This window comes from Engystomops pustulosus, chromosome 5 (assembly GCF_040894005.1).
Source record: "Engystomops pustulosus chromosome 5, aEngPut4.maternal, whole genome shotgun sequence".
NCBI classification, from domain to species: domain Eukaryota; kingdom Metazoa; phylum Chordata; class Amphibia; order Anura; family Leptodactylidae; genus Engystomops; species Engystomops pustulosus.
In genome coordinates this window covers 32680411-32699090 of record NC_092415.1, presented here as the reverse complement: position 1 = coordinate 32699090, position 18680 = coordinate 32680411, and the positions used below count along the sequence as shown (strand labels likewise).

The 18680-nt window shown below is 43.8% G+C and overlaps 1 protein-coding gene across 1 annotated transcript in view; it reads right to left on the bottom strand.

The window, feature by feature from the left end:
• The window catches only part of NBN (nibrin), a 37960-nt gene that overhangs the window by 11055 nt on the left and 8225 nt on the right, over positions 1-18680 (bottom strand). The window contains exons 5-11 of the mRNA XM_072151568.1: positions 16186-16289; positions 13443-13560; positions 10838-11028; positions 9403-9512; positions 6597-6735; positions 6233-6496; positions 4019-4451 (exon numbers count right to left, since the gene is read on the bottom strand). Of these exons, the coding sequence (XP_072007669.1) occupies positions 4019-4451; positions 6233-6496; positions 6597-6735; positions 9403-9512; positions 10838-11028; positions 13443-13560; positions 16186-16289 (1359 nt within the window). The remainder of the gene's footprint in view (positions 1-4018; positions 4452-6232; positions 6497-6596; positions 6736-9402; positions 9513-10837; positions 11029-13442; positions 13561-16185; positions 16290-18680) is intronic.

Here is an 18680-nt window from a genome sequence, read left to right as displayed (position 1 = left end):
GCAAGTCGGAACTGTATATTTTATAATTGTAACCCCAGACAGAATTTATTTTGGTCTCTGGGACAACTGGATTTTAAAAAATGTTGGATTGCCATAAGAACCAGGATTAACAATAAAGCTTCATTACAGATACCTGTGATAACTGTTACAGCTGATTATTGTGGCCTAGGACTAAAGTACAGTAAATTACCAACATCCAGAGGTCCGTTTGTAACTAGGGGTCGTATGTAAGTTGGGTGTTCTTAAGTAGGGGACCGCCTGTATTTCCTGATCATTAAGGCAACGTCAAACTCAGGCCCCCAAGAAAGTGCCAAATGTCTACTATTAGAAAGAAAATCTACCATTAAGCCTGATAAACCAGGGACACTTACTCATAGATCCGGGCAATGTGACTGTGGTAATCTTATATTTGTTACCTCCTTCCTTTTAAAAAAATATTTGAATGAGCCTGAATTGCTCTGGGGGTGTTACCAGAGCCTCTCTGTGCTGTAGATTCACAGGCTGTCACATTGTCTTACCCCGAGACACTAAGATTCAATCCATACACTTTTGCAATCTCATCAGTTACCATCACGTGGTCCATGATATGGGTCTGAAGTTGTAAACTCCATGTTGTCTACACTGCAAAGTGACTGAATCAGCAGGGAGTGTTGGGACATATGAGGCATAGACCGGCTACATCCTGGCTGTGTGCAAGTGCATTAGTTTGTTTGTATCATAAAGTATGGGGGATCTACACTGAAGAATGAATCCTAATAAGGATCAGTGATGGTTTTTCTATAACGTTTAACAATTAACACTCAAAAAAAACTTTCCTCCTATGGTTGAAGGAATAATCAGTGGCAATGATACTCTAATCAATATCAGATTGGTTCCAGTCCGAAACCCAGCAACCCCCCCCCCCCACCAACACCACACACATTCCATTGATTGTGTTGCTCCCGTTAGTAACACTTCTGCCTCACAGACCTGTGATGTATGTTTGCATACCTCCCAACATTTCCGGGAGAGAAAGAGGGACAAAATGGCGGCACGCGTAGAGTAGCTGCGATTCCCCCTAAGGCTACATTCACACTGCCGTTGCCCGCTACGGTACGGTACGGCGGGCAACGGCAGTGCACGGGGAGAGGAGGTGAGTGCAGCTCATCCCCGCCCCTCTCCATAGGAAGTTATGGCGCACTGCGCCGTACTACGGAGAAACATAGGACATGTCCTACCTTTTTCCGGGGTACGGAGTGGTACGGTGCCGCACGTGTGCTGCACCGTACCGCTTCCGTAGGGCGCCATGCGCCCATTGCCGTCCATAGGGGACGTATATCAGCCGTATATACGTCCCCCATACGGCAGTGTGAATGTAGCCTAAGCCACACAGTATAGCAGGTTCGACTTTGAAAGTATTTACTAGGTGGGACAACCCCAGCCAGTGCAGGTACTGGAGGGAATATCCGAGGCAATCTCCCAGCTGCCCGTGACACGGGGCAGAGGTAAAAAAACATCGGAACTGTCCCAGCCAATCCGGGACGGTTGGGAGCTATGAGTTTGTGCATGTGGCTAAGCTGCTACACCATGAACAGCCACTATGCAAGGTACAGCGCTGTCCTTTGTGGTGTGACATGAGGTCTGTGATCTAAGCCATTAAACAGTAAATTTAGAACAGAGGCTATTTCCGGTTCTATTCTACCTAGAAACCCAACTTTAATCTCTTTTAAAAGATTCTCCTCTTTAAGATGACACCAGAATTGTGTTTCTAGGTGCCAAGGTTCAGAAGATATACAAGGGATATCAAGTTCAAATCTCACATTTCATGAAAATAAAACACAGTAATAAAGGGGATCCACAGATACATTCATTAAAGAAAAGCAGAACAAAACTGAAAACACTGGCTTAGACAATCAGACACCAATGACCCTGTGGCACTAAGGAGTTAAACACAAGAAGAAGCTGGACTAAGCCAATCGGAGTAGGGTACCCAACCAGTATCAGAACTGTAATAACAGAGCTGTACACAAACTTTCTAAGCATCCAAACACATGATTATCACCGAAAATATGGATAGAATGTCAAGGACCTGGCGTGGTCTGTACACAAACAAAATAAAAATAGCTTCCACAAGGTCTCCCGCTGATCCCCATAGACTGTTAGCTCTTGTGTCACCGCCTCATCCTCATAGACTGTAAGCTCTTGTGTCACCCCCTCATCCTCATAGACTGTAAGCTCTTGTGTCACCCCCTTCCTCCTCATAGACTGTAAGCTCTTGTGTCACCCCTCATCCTCATAGACTGTAAGCTCATGTGTCACCCCCTCATCCTCATAGACTGTAAGCTCTTGTGTCACCCCCTCATCCTCATAGACTGTAAGCTCTTGTGTCACCCCCTCATCCTCATAGACTGTAAGGTCTTGTGTCACCCCCTCATCCTCATAGACTGTAAGCTCTTGTGTCACCCCCTCATCCTCATAGACTGTAAGCTCTTGTGTCACCCCCTCATCCTCATAGACTGTAAGCTCTTGTGTCACCCCCTCATCCCCATAGACTGTAAGCTCTTGTGTCATCCTCTCATCCTCATAGACTGTAAGCTCTTGTGTCACCTCCTCATCCTCATAGACTGTAAGCTCTTGTGTCACCCCCTCATCCTCATAGACTGTAAGCTCTTGTGTCACCCCCTCATCCTCATAGACTGTAAGCTCTTGTGTCACCTCCTCATCCTCATAGACTGTAAGCTCTTGTGTCACCCCTCATCCTCATAGACTGTAAGCTCTTGTGTCACCTCCTCATTCTCATAGACTGTAAGCTCTTGTGTCACCCCTCATCCTCATAGACTGTAAGCTCTTGTGTCACCCCCTCATCCTCATAGACTGTAAGCTCTTGTGAGCAGGGCCCTCACTCATATTGGTCCATATGACTGCTTGTACTCTGTCATGTAACATGTCCCTATGATTTGTAAAGCGCTACGGAATATGATGGCGCTATATTACATTTTTTATTATTATTATTCAGCAAAAAGAAAATGCATTTCCAATGTCAATGTGCAATCAGGAAACAAAGGCAGATAAATCCCACATAATAATAAATAATGACCCAATTATTATCTTCCGGCTCCTTCATTTCTCCTCTTATGAAGCAAAGTGTAAAACATAAATGGATTCGTGTAATGTCTATATAGTTACAGGGCGATGTGGGATTTATTTCGCTTTGTTGCTGCTCCTGTTTGTACAGTAACTTTGTAAATGTTTTAATGAGTCTTCCAGAAATCCTCTGCGCCGAGCCAAAATATTAAAGGGGCGTTTACCCCGTCTCGGGCCTGAGGCAATATGGCCGACGAAGAGCAAACATAAAGCAAATCACATCTCATGTAGGTGCAAATTATAAGGAGTGTAGAAATCCATGATGCCCAACACACAGCACCATTCACACCCCCTTATGGGCAATCCATCCGAATATAAGGTATAATTGACACTGGTGCTACGGTATTATATAAACTGGAAAACATTTAAAGGACATCTACCACCAGGATGAAGGATTGTAAACCAAGCACTGACATACGGGTGTGTGCCCCCTATGGAAGAACCTTCTTTTCTTTTAGCTTCTTATGCCCTGTTTTGCTGTTAGCTTATTTTACAATTATGCAAATGGACCTGAGGGGCTGGAGCCCTCAAGCATCATTTTTTAAGCCTTTTTTCTTCAAAAGAAGTGGATAAGAAGCTTAAATAAGAGCAGACCCTGCTAGAGGGGGCACACACCAACATGTGAGTGTACTTGGGTACTTAGTTTACAATCCTTGATCCTGGTGGAAAATTTCCTTTAATGTTTTCCAACCCATATGAAACTGTAGCACCAGTGTCACCTACACCGCAACCCCTGTTTGTCCAAACCCCTGTTTTACGTTCCTCTGTTATTCCTCCTAGCACTTAATAAATAACTGGAAAATGACAGTAGTTGTTACCCGATATGGGGTGTTCCTCCAAAGTCTGACACTATATCACCACCCTGTGTAGTCGCGCCCTTAGCACCCAGACTTACTGTGGTTGGTTCTTCCATTTCCAAGGATTCAAAGTCAATGTCTTCAAAGTCGTCTCCAAAGTCATCCCCAGTGGCTTCCACCCGCGGCCTCTTCACCTGGAAGACGCTGCGTTCAGTGTTGTTTTTATCTTCTTCCTCGTTTTCTAAGTCGGACTCCTCCACCACCTCCTCCGGCTCCTTCCTCTTCTTCATAATGGAGTCCTGTGGTTGGCCGGTTGTTGATGTGTCCATCTTATCCCGACCAAGTCTGTCACTAGATGAACCACCCGGCCCTGTATCCACATCAGTTTCTGGCGCACTACCCCGGGCCGGACCCGCACTTTGCTGTTTTGGGGGCACAATGTCCTTGTTGGGCTGTGAAGGTGGAGAAGTCACTTTCTCCATCCTACAGAATTTGGCTGCGGAGGTTTCACCGTCTTTCTCTTCTCTTTCCCTTTAGAAAGGAAACACAAGAATCCAATGATGTAACAATGATCGATCAGGATGGATTATGGGGTTTTTAACCCCTTCCCACAATTTTTGCTCAGATCCTTTAACAAAAAAGAAAATACAAATGTAGCAAAACTGACAAAAAAAACTTATTTGCGCCACTTTCCTGAGGGTTCTGTTTTTACGTCTATCACTGTGCGCTACACATGACCCCTCCTCTTCAGTACGATCACAGGGATGCAACATTTTTAGAGGTTTTCTAAGGTTTTAATAGCCCTTAAAAATCCTTTTGTACAAAAAAATGTCTTCCTTTCATAATATTCTTCACCATATTCACCAATAACTTTTTCATACTTTGGTGTACGTTGTCAATCTTTTCGGAAAGAGCTTATGTTTTTATTGCTACCGATTTTGGGACGGTTTTGATCACTTTTTAATTTCAACTTTTATTTATTATTAAGTTGCAAAATGGTTTAAAAAGTGTCAATTCTGACATTTGGGCCCTATTTTTCTCATTGCTGGGAATAAGCTTTTTATCTTTTGATAGACTGCACATTTTGAGAACAGGTTTATGATTTCTTTTGTATATTTTTATATCAATGATTTGAACTTTTAAGTCTGTAATGTTTTATTTAACTGTATTTGTAGACCCCCGAGGGGGTCTGATCGGTCCAGCCCCATCATGAAATACTACCGTATTGTAGCATATGGTGATTTTCCTCATGATCTGGAACAGTCTTTCACTGGCACACTGTAACAGATCTGCAAAAATGAAAGGCCCTGAAGTCTCATAGACAATCCAGGCCGTCATGGTGACAAATTATTGTTTCAAACCCGGCGGCATTTAACGTGTTATCACCCGCGACTGGTACCAGCACTGATTGCTGGATGGTAATGTGTGAAAATTCATTCTTAAGTCAAAGTTGCCAAAATTATATAGAACGGGGAACAAATTTTATGATGATATAGTTTAGATCTGCGCATTGCTCACAGCGCGTACACAGTATAACATGATGATATATGGAAACATCCTCCAGTACAGGCAGTCCCCGGGTTACATACAAGATAGGTTTGTTCTTAAAGGAAACCTACCACTTGAAGTGGCAGGTTTCCGATGGCAATACCGAGCACCAGCTCACGGTGAGCTGGTGCCGGAGCTTATTTTAGTTAGTGTTTTAAACCGCGGTATCGCGGTTTAAAACACTTTTTAAACTTTAAAGCCGGCGCAGGCAGGTACGCGCTCGGCGCTTACCATGCGTGCGGCTCTCCTTCACTTCCTATGTAGCCGCGCGCACGGTAAGCGCCGAGCGCGTACCTGCCTGCGCCGGCTATAAAGTTTAAAAAGTGTTTAAAACACTAACTAAAATAAGCTCCGGCACCAGCTCACCCTGATCTGGTGCCCGGTATTGCCATCGGAAACCTGCCACTTCAAGTGGTAGGTTTCCTTTAACTAGAATTTGTATATAAGTCGCAACTGTATATTTTATAATTGTAACCCCAGCCAAAAATTTTTTTTGTCTGTGACAATTGGATTTTAAAAATATTGGGTTGTCATAAGAACCAGGATGAACAATAAAGCTTCATTACAGACACCTGTGATAACTGTTACAGCTGTTCATTGTAGCCTAGGGCTAAAGTACAATAAATTACCAACATCCAGAGGTCCGTTTGTAACTAGGGGTCGTCTGTAAGTCGGGTGTTCTTAAGTAGGGTACCACCTGTAGTGTTATTGGATGGGAATACAAGTGTCAGGAGAGGGGACGTGATTTACATGTAACCACCTACCGTTTCTTGGACACGGGCTGGAAATAGTTCTGTATTCTATTAGAAGACTCAGTTTTTTGGGATACTCTCAGTGTATCTGTGGATGCAGCTCCGGCACGGGAGGACGGGCTAGGCCTTTCTTCTGTAGGATGGGGATGATCCTGAAACAGACTGGTCCGGCAGTCACCGGATTCATCATCCTGATCCTTCCTTACATCAAGTTTATTGCTTCTTCGATTACTTTTGGGCGTCTCTTTGACTTCGCGAACACCGCTGATGTCCATCCTAGAACGGATCAGAAGTGGTCACTTATCTTCCTCTATGGATTTACTTTTAGGATTTCATAGAACTGTTCAATATGTAACCTATGAACTTCATCACCTACCACATGTTAGTCTGGTCCTGTGGCTCCGTGTTGGTCACATACGCCGTGGTGTTGAACGTGGCTGGTGGTAGAACAGTCTCATCAATGGCCATGCTGGATGATGGCACAGATCCCATAATAAGATGTCTGCCACTCTTTTCTTTAAAAGAAAGGGTATAAACTGATCACTGAAACCACTATTTAAAGAGAACTTGTCACAAAATTTGACCGCAGCCCCTCAGGTAGGGTATGAAATTTCCTCTCTAGAATTCTCTCTATTATGTGAAATATTATCAATTTATATAAAAAATGTCCTCCAAAGTTGTGGAAAACGAGCAAAGAAGAGTCATATTTGCCTGAAATGGGTCAAGTTTTGAGGCTGCGGGGGGAGTGTCATTCAGACGGCCCTATCCACAGTTCTATAGCACCTAGAAACATGCTGCTTGTAACATATTAAAGGTAAGAATCCCATCTTTCATTACTACAGAACCACAGAAACTGGCAGCTACAACATAGTTGGTAACGCGAGCTGCAGATACAGATCCAATTTAAGCCTTTTATTAAAATCTCTGGTTCTGTAGCTCACATTTTTCCAGGTACATCTGGGGCGTCTGAAGTGACAATTTCTGTGCAGCCTCTAAACTTGATTAAACTCAGGCAAATATGACTCTTCTTTGCTCATTTTGGATCTTTGTTTTGTTTTGTAAACGGTGAGATTTCACATAAAAGATGGAATTCTAGAGAAGACATTTCATACCCTACCTGGTAGTTTAATGGCGTAAAACCTGATGACAGGTTCCCTTAAAACTGATTAACAGAAATAGAAAACACAAGGCACCTCTATTTACAGATTAGAGAGCAATTTGCAGATTATTAAAGATCTGACCACCCATGAGAGAATGGGGGTCCTATTACCCAAACTTTAAATGGTATTTAGTACTGCCTGAGCCGCTGGTTACATTAGGGACAAGGACCATAGGATGTGGTAGGTCAGAAATGTTTGTAGATGTGTATGTGTTAGTCCTCGAGACCAAATCTGTAACCAGTGTAGAGGTTAATGTGTAGGGAGGGGGAGGAGGTGCAATGTCACCGTCACCTACTATAATGGTGGATCCAGTAATAGAGGTGTGATGTGTTAGTTGTGATGATAATGAGATGACGCTGATGCCGAGAAGTGAACAAGAAGTGTCAGACTATTATTAGGCTTTGTAGCAGCCTTGGCTATTCCCGGAATAAGTGTATGATGGAGGCCGTGTATTTGCGGCCATAAGACAGGGGGTCAGGACCAAGGGGAAGAACCCACATCTATCAGGAACTTATGGCACATCCTATGGAGCCTGAGATCTCAAAAATATTATTTACAGGGGCTTATTTTTACCCCCATAAACCACCAGCACAGGTACCCTACCTCGGGTAGGGTATGAAATCTCCTTTCTAGAAATGTGAAATCTCCAAAAATAAACTCCAAAGTCATCTATTAGGGTACATTTACACCAATGTGTGCTCACATGTCAGCCTGCTGGATAGGAGGGGGGAGGATGAGCGCGGCTCACCCCTCCCCTCTACATAGGAAACAGCGACACACGGGCACAAACATGGTGAAAGATAGAACAAGCACTATCTTTTCCCCTTGTACAGTACGGTACCACACATGTGTGGCACATACCACCAACGGGTCGCCATAGCGTCTATGGGGATTGTATATGTAGGTCCAAACAACAGTTGTGTGAATGACAACTTCTAGACAACATGATAAGAATCTCATCTTTCAGGTCTTTCACAGCTTTGTCATTCTGTGAGCTACAGAACCGGAAATAAGGCCATTTAAAGATATAGGCGAGAACTGGATCTTTATCTGCAAATCACATTTCCAACTATGTCTTTATCTGCAGAACATAGAACCACAGCCTCAATGATGAGAACCTTATATTTAATACATTACCAAAAGCATGGTCCTGGGTACTATAGAACCCAATATATAGGCATGACATGACAACTTTCATTCCAGGTGATAAGAGTGACTCATCTTAAGAAAAAAAGTGACTCTTTTCTGCTCATTTTGTCCTGACTTTGGAGAACATTTTTTTATAGGATGGGATATCACATAATAGGGTGAATTCCCTGACGGGGCTGCTTGTTGAATGGGGTAAAATCTGATGACCGAGTCTCTTTATTGACTCGTGTGCGGTTAATGGTGGACAAAAAAGTTCCTGCATCATGGGTGCAACACCACCTACGTTCTGAAATTAGTTTGTGAATTGGGCGCACCAAAAATTGTGTCAAAATTGTTTTTCAAGTCTGAATGTCTATGCGAAGATTGGATGGGGGGGATTTAACAACGTGTCTCATGTTCCACCAGTCTCTGACTATAAAACACTTGTCTTTTGCTGCACCAGATTTATCGCTGTGATGATAAATTCTGGGGCAGTGTAAGACTCTCGATTCCTACTTTAGAACTCGATTTAGTTTGTCCAAACTGTGTGCGAGAATTTCCCATTGGTCACGCCCCTTCCCCAAAGACCACACCCCTTTGTCAAAAAATAAAGGTCTAAAAGCCTTGGGAAATGTGGAGTAACGCATTTTAGACACTTCTGCCAGAATTCTCCCGCAAGTGCATTAATAAAATCCCTCCCGATGTGGTAGCACTGGGTGCTGCGTGCAACAAGTAACCTACTCAACAACTCCCTAATGTCTAATTACCGGGCTCTTTATACTATTCTCCATAAAGCTTAGACTATGGACTTCTCACAAAGGCCAAAACTACAACTTATAGCCCAGACCGTCCAGGTATTTTATCTTGCAGAAAGTAAATGAAATGGCGCCATACCGGTCTCACTGCCATTCACACCGTCTTGTAGGGGATTGCAATAGATTTCTGTGGACATGTAGATAACAGCTAAGCCGATTTCAGATTCGGGAATGCTTCTCAGGCCCTTACTGTAAGAAAAAGTGATGTTTAGTAGAAGACAAATAACAAAAGCTAAAATACACCAGATCAGATAACATCAGAACTACAAAAAGAGCAAAGGAGACAAGTAACAAGAAAGTAGCATGGCATAAGGCATTGGTGATGTCCTGGTGATGTCCTGCTGTTGTCCTGCTGTCTATAGGCACCTCCACTGCATGGTACTGGCACTACACTATTTTATGGTTACACCTCTGTGTAAAAGTAATGGAAACTACTCAAAGAGGAGCTGTCACCCAGAAAAGTCAGCAGCTCCTTGTGCTAAAACAAACGCAGCAGCGTTACACTGCGAGCGTTATCGTAAACCTCCGATAACGCTATCTAACACCGCTGCGGAGTACAAGAGAAACGCCCGACCTCTCTCAAAGCAGTCCGGGCGTATTCACGAGGGGGCAGTCCGAGGCGCCGCCTCTTCCCCGGACCACCCCACTCACTCCATAGCGTGTCATGCGGCAGTCACCACCCCTAACCCCACCCACAACCCCCCCTCATGAATACGCCGGACCGGTCCTCTTTAAAGGAACAGTCCAGTCAAAGCGAATTCATTGCCCTGAAGGAAGGGACAGGACTCATTGTCATTGTATTCCTAATACACTAGTATGAAAGTGGTACTAGCACGTCACAGCAGCTTCATGGGGCACCACTGTGACGACCACCCTGAGATGGAGAGGCAGTAACGTAGGGATACTATACCACCAATACAATTATTTACTCCTCCTCACATCTATTAACCATGGAGAAAAGCGGGTGGTTTCTTCTTAACCTAATAGTTCTCCATCAAGGAGAAAGGGGCTGTACTAGGTTTGGAAATTATCCTCTATCGAAAGCACTGCCCCCGGTGCTCAGGAATTCAGGACAGAAAAGGGGATAATAATCTGATTGATGAGGGTCTGAATGCTGGGACCACCACCGATCACGAGAACAGACCCCTCCAGCAGTGTAGCGACAGGATGAGCATGTGTCCTGATACTTCAGTCAATACATAGGAAGCATTGAAAATTGCAGATCACAGCGCTCAGGTATCTCCAGTTCTCCCATTCACTGTACCTGAGGTATGAGCACTGGGTTAATCATTATCCAACGCTCTCACGATACTAGTGAGTGGTAGGACACATACTCAACCTGCTGTTCCACCCATTAGTAGGAACAGGACCCCATACTCCGGATTGCACCAGGTCTTGTTCTAGTGATCATTGGGGGTCCCAGCAGTTGACTTTCCACAGGATGACCTGTAGTACTTAGTGCACGATTTGCTAGATGAGAATAGATACAAAGAAGAAGAATATATATATATAACCTTTGCAGTATCTCCACTGTGGATGTGATCCAGGCTGGGAAACCCTGGGACTCTGAAGACTGGGACTCGGCCATTCCCACATCAATAACACAAACATTGGGATTTTCCAGCAGAGTCTTGTCTTCCACTTCTCCTGTCAGGAGCTTTGTCTTTCCTCCTCCTAAATGAATGACTGCACTTAATTTCTTGTGCTACAAAAAAAAAAAAAAAAAAAAGAAGAAGAAATAAGAAAAAACAGAAACCTGATATTAGTCATCACTACAACAAATACAAAGTGTCACTTCCCAACTGTTTCTATGTTTTATGACTTATATAATGGGATTAGTCCCCGGGGTAACCGCAGGATTGTGGCTTCCTCTCCCTGGAACTGAACACGATCCTTATAAAAGATAATTGGTATAGCTGGGAGCGGTCCAGGTGAGGAGGGTGCCACTTCTTGGCCCAGCTACAGCTTAGCTCAGTGCAGGGCAGGAGATTTATTAAGACTTAACCCCTTCCCGACAATGCCCTTTTTTTCACTTTACATTTTTGTTTTTTACTCTCCTCCTTTCAAAAGCCATACAGGATTTATTTTTCTGTTTACAGAGCTGTATTAAGCCTTGTTATGCGCTGAATGAATTGTACTTATTGGGGGTCACCATTTAAAGGACAAAGTGGGGGCCCTGGGAAAAACTAAAAGTGGGGGCCCCTAAATAAAACTATTTTATGGACAGTCACAGTCAGTAAGAGGCTCCTTTAGCCCTGCACAATAATAACACTTTGTGTAATATGGGGCTGTAGGAGGATTGTGTAGGAGAGACAGATGATAGGGAGATGGATGATAGAAGATAAAATATGAAAGATGATATAGATTTATAGATAGATGATAGATTTGTAGATGCTGAAATATAAAGAAGATTATAAATAGATAGATAACTGGGAAAAGAAAAAAAGTCCACAGCAGCACAATGTCAAAAATGACCCCTAAAAAGGGGGGGTGCAGAGACCCAACAGTCCTGGTAGAAGACTTACATGCATATAGTTATCAAAAAAAATTGAGGCAGCACTCCAAAGTGAAGATGAAAAGAGGGAAGTGTTTATTCCAAAACCAGCGACGTTTCAGTGTTTATCACCTTTTTCAAGCAATGTGTGCAGAAAAGTGAACAAGCTTATATACCCCCTGGTGGGAGGGGTTACAAAAATGACATCATAGACAAAAGTGGGAATACAAGTATAATCAAATATACAGCAGTGATATGTTTAAAGTGCTAGTGCATAGATAATATATTTCATAAAAATATGAAATCTTATCACATGATAAACTGTGTAAAAAATAAACTGTGTAAAAGTGCTTGAAACGTCGCTGGTTTTGGAATAAACCCTTCCCTTTTTTCATCTTCACTCTGGAATGCTGTTTCAATTTTTTTTGATACCTAGATAGATGACTGAAGATAGATATATTTGCTTATCTATCCATCTAGTATCTATCTAAGATAGAGATAGACAATAAGATAGACAGATATATAGATAGTAAATATAAAAATTGTAGGAGATAGATAACTAGACAGATAGATGATAGATAACATGATAAGCATCTTCACCCAGGCATTCAACCGAGGAGTATTAAAAGAGCAATACATCCTCTGCCCACAAAAGTCCACATGCCCCTTACACCGCCCCCCGATTGTAGTCCTAGAACAGGGAGTCATCAACAAATCAGCTTGGACTTTGTTCCTTTAATATCACATGCAATGGGAAGCTAGAAAAAACATTTCTGAGAAACAGGACGGAAGAGTTGCAGGCTACATCACACAGCATCACAGATCACTGTAAGGCCCCATGCAAGCGACTGTATAAAAACAGCCGTACTACGGCCAGAATACGACCCCATGCATTCCATCGGGCAATGCAGCCATCCATTTACATGGCCGCACTGCCCACCATACAGTAAGTGAGCCACATAAAAAGATAGAGCATGTCCTAATTCCACCGTAATTACCTTCCATACGACCCATAGAAGTCAATGGGAACGTATAAAATACGGGCTAAATCCGTGCTGGATACAGCTGTGCACCGTATATGCGTGCAGTATCCAGAACCAATGGGAGGTGCATTGTGACAGTCAGCCAATCGTCAGCCATCCATCATTTGCCAGGCCACCGTATACGGATACAATGCAATACATTGCCATACTGTTGCAATACGTCACATATTTACGGGCACAATGCAGAACAGAAGAGACCATAAGGTCGAGTGCATGAGGCCTAAGGCCTTAACCATCAGGTAAGCGCTCTAACTGTGGCTAACTAACGGCACCGTTCACAGGGGTCTTTGTGAATTGACATTGTTGGTGGGAGCCGTGCTAACAAGCCGATGTCAGATGTGCTGCAAACAACAAGCCGTGCGCTGCCGTTTGTTACCCCCCCTCCCATGTGGTAGTGTGCACAGGGCCTAATACAGTCATTTCAGATCAGTCACAGTCGGCCCTCACAAAGGCCGCATTTCCCAGACCCGCGTTTCGTCATGTACTGTATGCACTGCTCATGTTATTTAGTGGGGCGCGTACAGGAAATCCAGCTACACATAAGCAGTGAGGAAGTACACAGGTTGTAGATATAGAAGATACCTGCTTTGCAGTGAAGAAAAGGAAAGTCTTGTTTCTGAAGACTGTTCTCCGTTTTGTGTTATCGGAAAGATCCAACGAGTCGGACTGCAGAGACGGTTCATCAATTATAGGAATGAAACTGGATATAAAAAGAAATAGGATAACTAGTAACTGACTGCAAGTAACCAAAAACACAATATGTATATACAAAAGTATTCATAGGGTTTGAGAGAAACACTCAGGGCTATTTAGGACACTAACCCTACCCCCCATAAGACTCTGTGGGTAGTTGAGAGTCCCAAATAGCCATATAAATAATAATAATAATAATCCTTTATTTATATAGCGCACACAGATTACGCAGCGCTGCACAGAGCTTGCCAAATCAGTCCCTGTCCACGATGGGGCTCACAACCTAATCAACCTACCAGTATGTTTTGGAGTGTGGGAGGAAACCGGAGGACCTGGAGGAAAGCCACACGAACACGGTACTAACTCTCAGGGGTTGTTATTGAACAGACACATCTTGTACACTTTCAGCATATAAATGACATTGTTTGAATAAAGAAAAGTTATACACTTTTCCAATATACTTTCTGGATCAATCCCTCGCAGTTTTCTAGATCTCTGCTTGCTGTCATTCTATAAGAGGCTTCATTGTTTACTTCCTGTGGAGAAAACCAGTCCTTGGTCATGAGATGTCACACAGGTGCACGGTTATATCACACACTTCTGATTACTATGATATAAATGAGCCGTGTGCTTGTGTGACATCACTTGACCAGGGATATAATGAGCCGTGCACCTGTGTGACATCACATGACCAGGGATATAATGAGCCTGTGTGACATCACTTAACCAAGGATATAACAAGCCGTGCACCTGTGTGACATCACGTGATCAGGGATATAACGAGCCATGTTCCTGTGTGACATCACATGATCAGGGATATAACGAACCGTGCACCTGTGTGACATCACATGGCCAGGGATATAATGAGCCTGTGTGACATCACTTAACCAAGGATATAACAAGCCGTGCACCTGTGTGACATCACGTGATCAGGGATATAACGAGCCATGTTCCTGTGTGACATCACATGATCAGGGATATAACGAACCGTGCACCTGTGTGACATCACGTGATCAGGGATATAACGAGCCATGTTCCTGTGTGACATCACATGATCAGGGATATAACGAACCGTGCACCTGTGTGACATCACATGGCCAGGGATATAATGAGCCTGTGTGACATCACTTAACCAAGGATATAACAAGCCGTGCACCTGTGTGACATCACGTGATCAGGGATATAACGAGCCATGTTCCTGTGTGACATCACATGATCAGGGATATAACGAACCGTGCACCTGTGTGACATCACATGGCCAGGGATATATAACGAGTCAAGAACCTGTGTGACATCTCATGAGTAGGGATATAACAAGCCGTGCACCTGTGTGACATCACATGACTAGGGATATAACAAGCCATGCACCTGTGTGACATCACATGACTAGGGATATAACGAGCCGTGCACCTGTGTGACATCACATGACCAGGGATATAACAAGCCGTGCACCTGAGTGACGTCACATGACCAGGGATATAATGAGCCGTGCACCTGTGTGACATCACATGACCAGGGACTGATTTCTATCCACAGGAAGAACTTTAGCTTTCTATAGGATGAAAGCAAGCAGAGATCTAGAAAACTGTGGGGAAATGATACAGAAAGTTTATCTGTAAGTAGTAGAACTTTTCATTACATGAAAAATATAAAATGATTTGTTGAAATTGAACAACCCCCTTTAAAGGTTCGTTCACACAGGAAAGAGATTTAGCACATATTATTCAGATGGAAAATCCATATCCTGCCCGTATCCTCTCCATGAACAAGCCCCATCACACAAGTACAGTCGCCTTTGATGTGTTTTGTCCCCCCTGGACCTAGGAGAGTGTTTGGAAGTGGTGGTCCATGCACTGATCAGCTGATACATGCAGTGTACAGAGAAAGAAGCAGATTGCTCCATACACCCTGTAGTGGCCATATCATGCAATTGCAGCTAAGCTCCCATTTTTTTTTTTTACTGCTGTGACACCCATGAGGATCTCAAAATAATAGCACATCCTAAGAGTAGGACATTTTTTTTGTCAACTCCTCTTGAAATGGCCACAGGAATCACATATCACGTACGGACTTTTACTTTTTAGGAGCATGAGGTCTAACACCACCACTCAGTTTGGTCTCCATCTACATAAGAGAATGAGAGGAGCAGTAGTGGATATGTGCAACTATTAGTCTCTTTAAATAAGGCAAATGGGACCCATCCTCATCATCGGTAGAATTCCCTCTGTAAGACCCCCTACAGTAAGGTAATTATTCCCTATCCAGTGGACACAGGATAAGGCTACATTCACACAAATGTGTGCCCGCTATACCGTAGCACGGTGGGCACACGACGGCGCCAGCGAGAGGAGACGTTGCTGATCACCACCACTCACCATAGCGCCGTATTCCGGAGAAAGTATGGACATGTCCTATCTTTCTCCCGGCTATGGAACGACCGTGTGCTGCACCGTACCGCTCCTGTACGCCCATTGCCGTACATGCTGTATATATACGCCACCCCATACGTTCGTGTGAATGTAGCCTTTGTGTGAGCCATAGTATGGCAGGAGACCAAATAGTTTGGACCTAAGTACCACATTCTAGTACTGCTATTACATGTAGGGGTCTCAGCGGGCATGAATTCACATACCTGGCCAGTGCGGGCAGTGGTGTCTTCTGCTGGATGGCACCGACCATCTCACTGAAATACTCAGGCTTTATGATAGATCTGCAGCAGATCAATGCACACAGCGTCTACAAGACAAGAAGGTAAGAGCTATTAGCTGGGTACATGCGGCACAGGACAAGTGTGGCTCTCAGTAAGTGTGAACACTTTGTGCACAGGATATGTGCAGATGCAGTTGTCACAATGCATCAGACTGAAGCAAATCTACCATCAAAATCCATCCTGATAAACCAGGGACACTTACTCATAGATCCAGGCACCGTGACTGTGGTCATCTTCTTATATTTGTTATCCATGGCCTCCTTCCTTCTAAAATCAACTTTTACAATTATGCTAATGACCCTAAAGGTCTCTGGGGGCGTTATCAGTGCTCCTTCGGTCTGCAGATTCACAGACTGTTATAATGAGCCGACCATGTCCATGACCATGTGTAGGCAGTGGGAGGGGAGACCTGTTCTGGTCATTGTAGCAGCCAGTGAAACTACAGCCCTGAGGGGCTCTGGAAACACCACCAGAGCCCTTTTGTCTCATTTAAATAATTATAAAAGTTGATTTTAGAAGGAAGGAGGACATGATCACTGTCACGGTGCCTGGATCTATGATTAAATGTCCTTGGTTTATTATGTTGGATTTTCATGGTAGATTTCCTTTAAACAACCCAGAATTTTGACTTTACCCCCCCCCCCCTCCCACCACCTCCACAACACTTTTCGACCCCCTGCCCAGCCATCAGAATCGTGGCGCTGGTTATGACTGAATTCTATGCTAGGCACGTACTCAACTGTATCAGACAAAACATAACGAAACATAAAATAAACACATATGTCCTGTACATTATGGAGGTCTCTACTGAGGACGGAGACCGTTTCATAAAACTTTCCATTGGCAAACAAATGACGCCTATCGGGCCCACATATCAGACTCTGGCTTTGTGTATTATGGCTGTCTGTAGTTATGGTGAGGTCAGAAAATTCATAGTAGAGTAAAAAACACACAGGCTACTAGTGTGAAATATTTCCATGAAGCTGGGAGGGGAAATGGAAGAGGAAATACCCAATTCACAAACACAGGGCCACGTATCCGGTTACAAAAATAAAACCTGCTGCGAGTATACGCTCTGACTACATGAAGAGATCCCAGACTTGATGCATTGAGCATGATTTAACCCCTTAAAGGGGGCATCCCACCATATAAACTTATTTCATATCCACAGGGCAGGGTTAAGGTGCCTAATGGTTTTGGGTCCAACCACTTGTCCACCAATGATCATGAGAACTGGGCTCCACAAATTCCCAATTGTCTCAATGTGAACAAAGAACTTCATTCATTTGTTTCCATTTGTTTTGATGGGACTTATTATTGAAGATAGAAGATAACACGCAGATCAGAGGGGGTCCAATAGCTGAATACAGATTTACCCATTGAAAACTAAAGGAGTTCTAGAAGTTGCTGAACTCAGGTATCCCAGGAACTATCAAAGTGCAGGTCCTAGTAGTCAGCCCCTGCTAATCAGATACGTATCTACTGTCTAGTGCATGGTTCTCTTCTATACATGCTTCTGCAACATCTACCGATTCAGTCACACACAGCCCTGCTACCTCTATGCACTCACACACAGCTCTGCTACATGCACCCATTCACTCACACACAGTTCTCCTCCATCCATTTTCGCTCACAGCTCTGTTCCATCCATTTGCTCACACACAGCTCTACTCCATCCACTCACACACAACACTGCTATACCCATTTACTCATTCACAGCTCTGTTGTATCCATTTACTGACACATCGCTCTTTTCTATCCATTTACTCACACACAGCTCTGCTCCATCCACCCATTCACTCACACACAGCTCTACTCCATCCACTCACACACAGCTCTGCAACACCCATTTACTCGCACACAGTTCTGCTCCATCCATTTACTCAATGATAAATCCATTCACTCACACAACTCTTGCTACATTCACTTACTCAGGTCTGCTACAGACATTTACGACTCACATGAACACACTCTGCACTGCAACAACCATTTTCTCAATCACACACAGCTCTTCTTCATAGCCAACCGCAACTTCTTCTCTGTCCCCATCTCCTGGCAGTATGAAATGGTTTAAGGACCTTGCAGTGATGCAGGTAGCATGTGATCAGTCGCACGCCTCTGACATCACTCTAGGTCCTGCAGTAAGACTCATGTCGGGACAGCAGGGAGAAGGAGAGAAGTGCAGAAGCTCTGCTCTCTGGAGATTGTCTGAAAACCATCACCTGATCTCCAGGACAGCGGGTGAGGAGGGTCTGCCAGTGCTGGATCCTCCTGAACTTTGGAATATAAAACACTTCTTAGCAAAACTTCTTTCTAAAAGTTTGTTTTATTGTCAGAAAAATATGGTATTTTATAGCATTTCTGTGTGTTGAGAAGTACCAGGAGATGGATAGCAGAAGAGACTTGGGCAGCTTCTG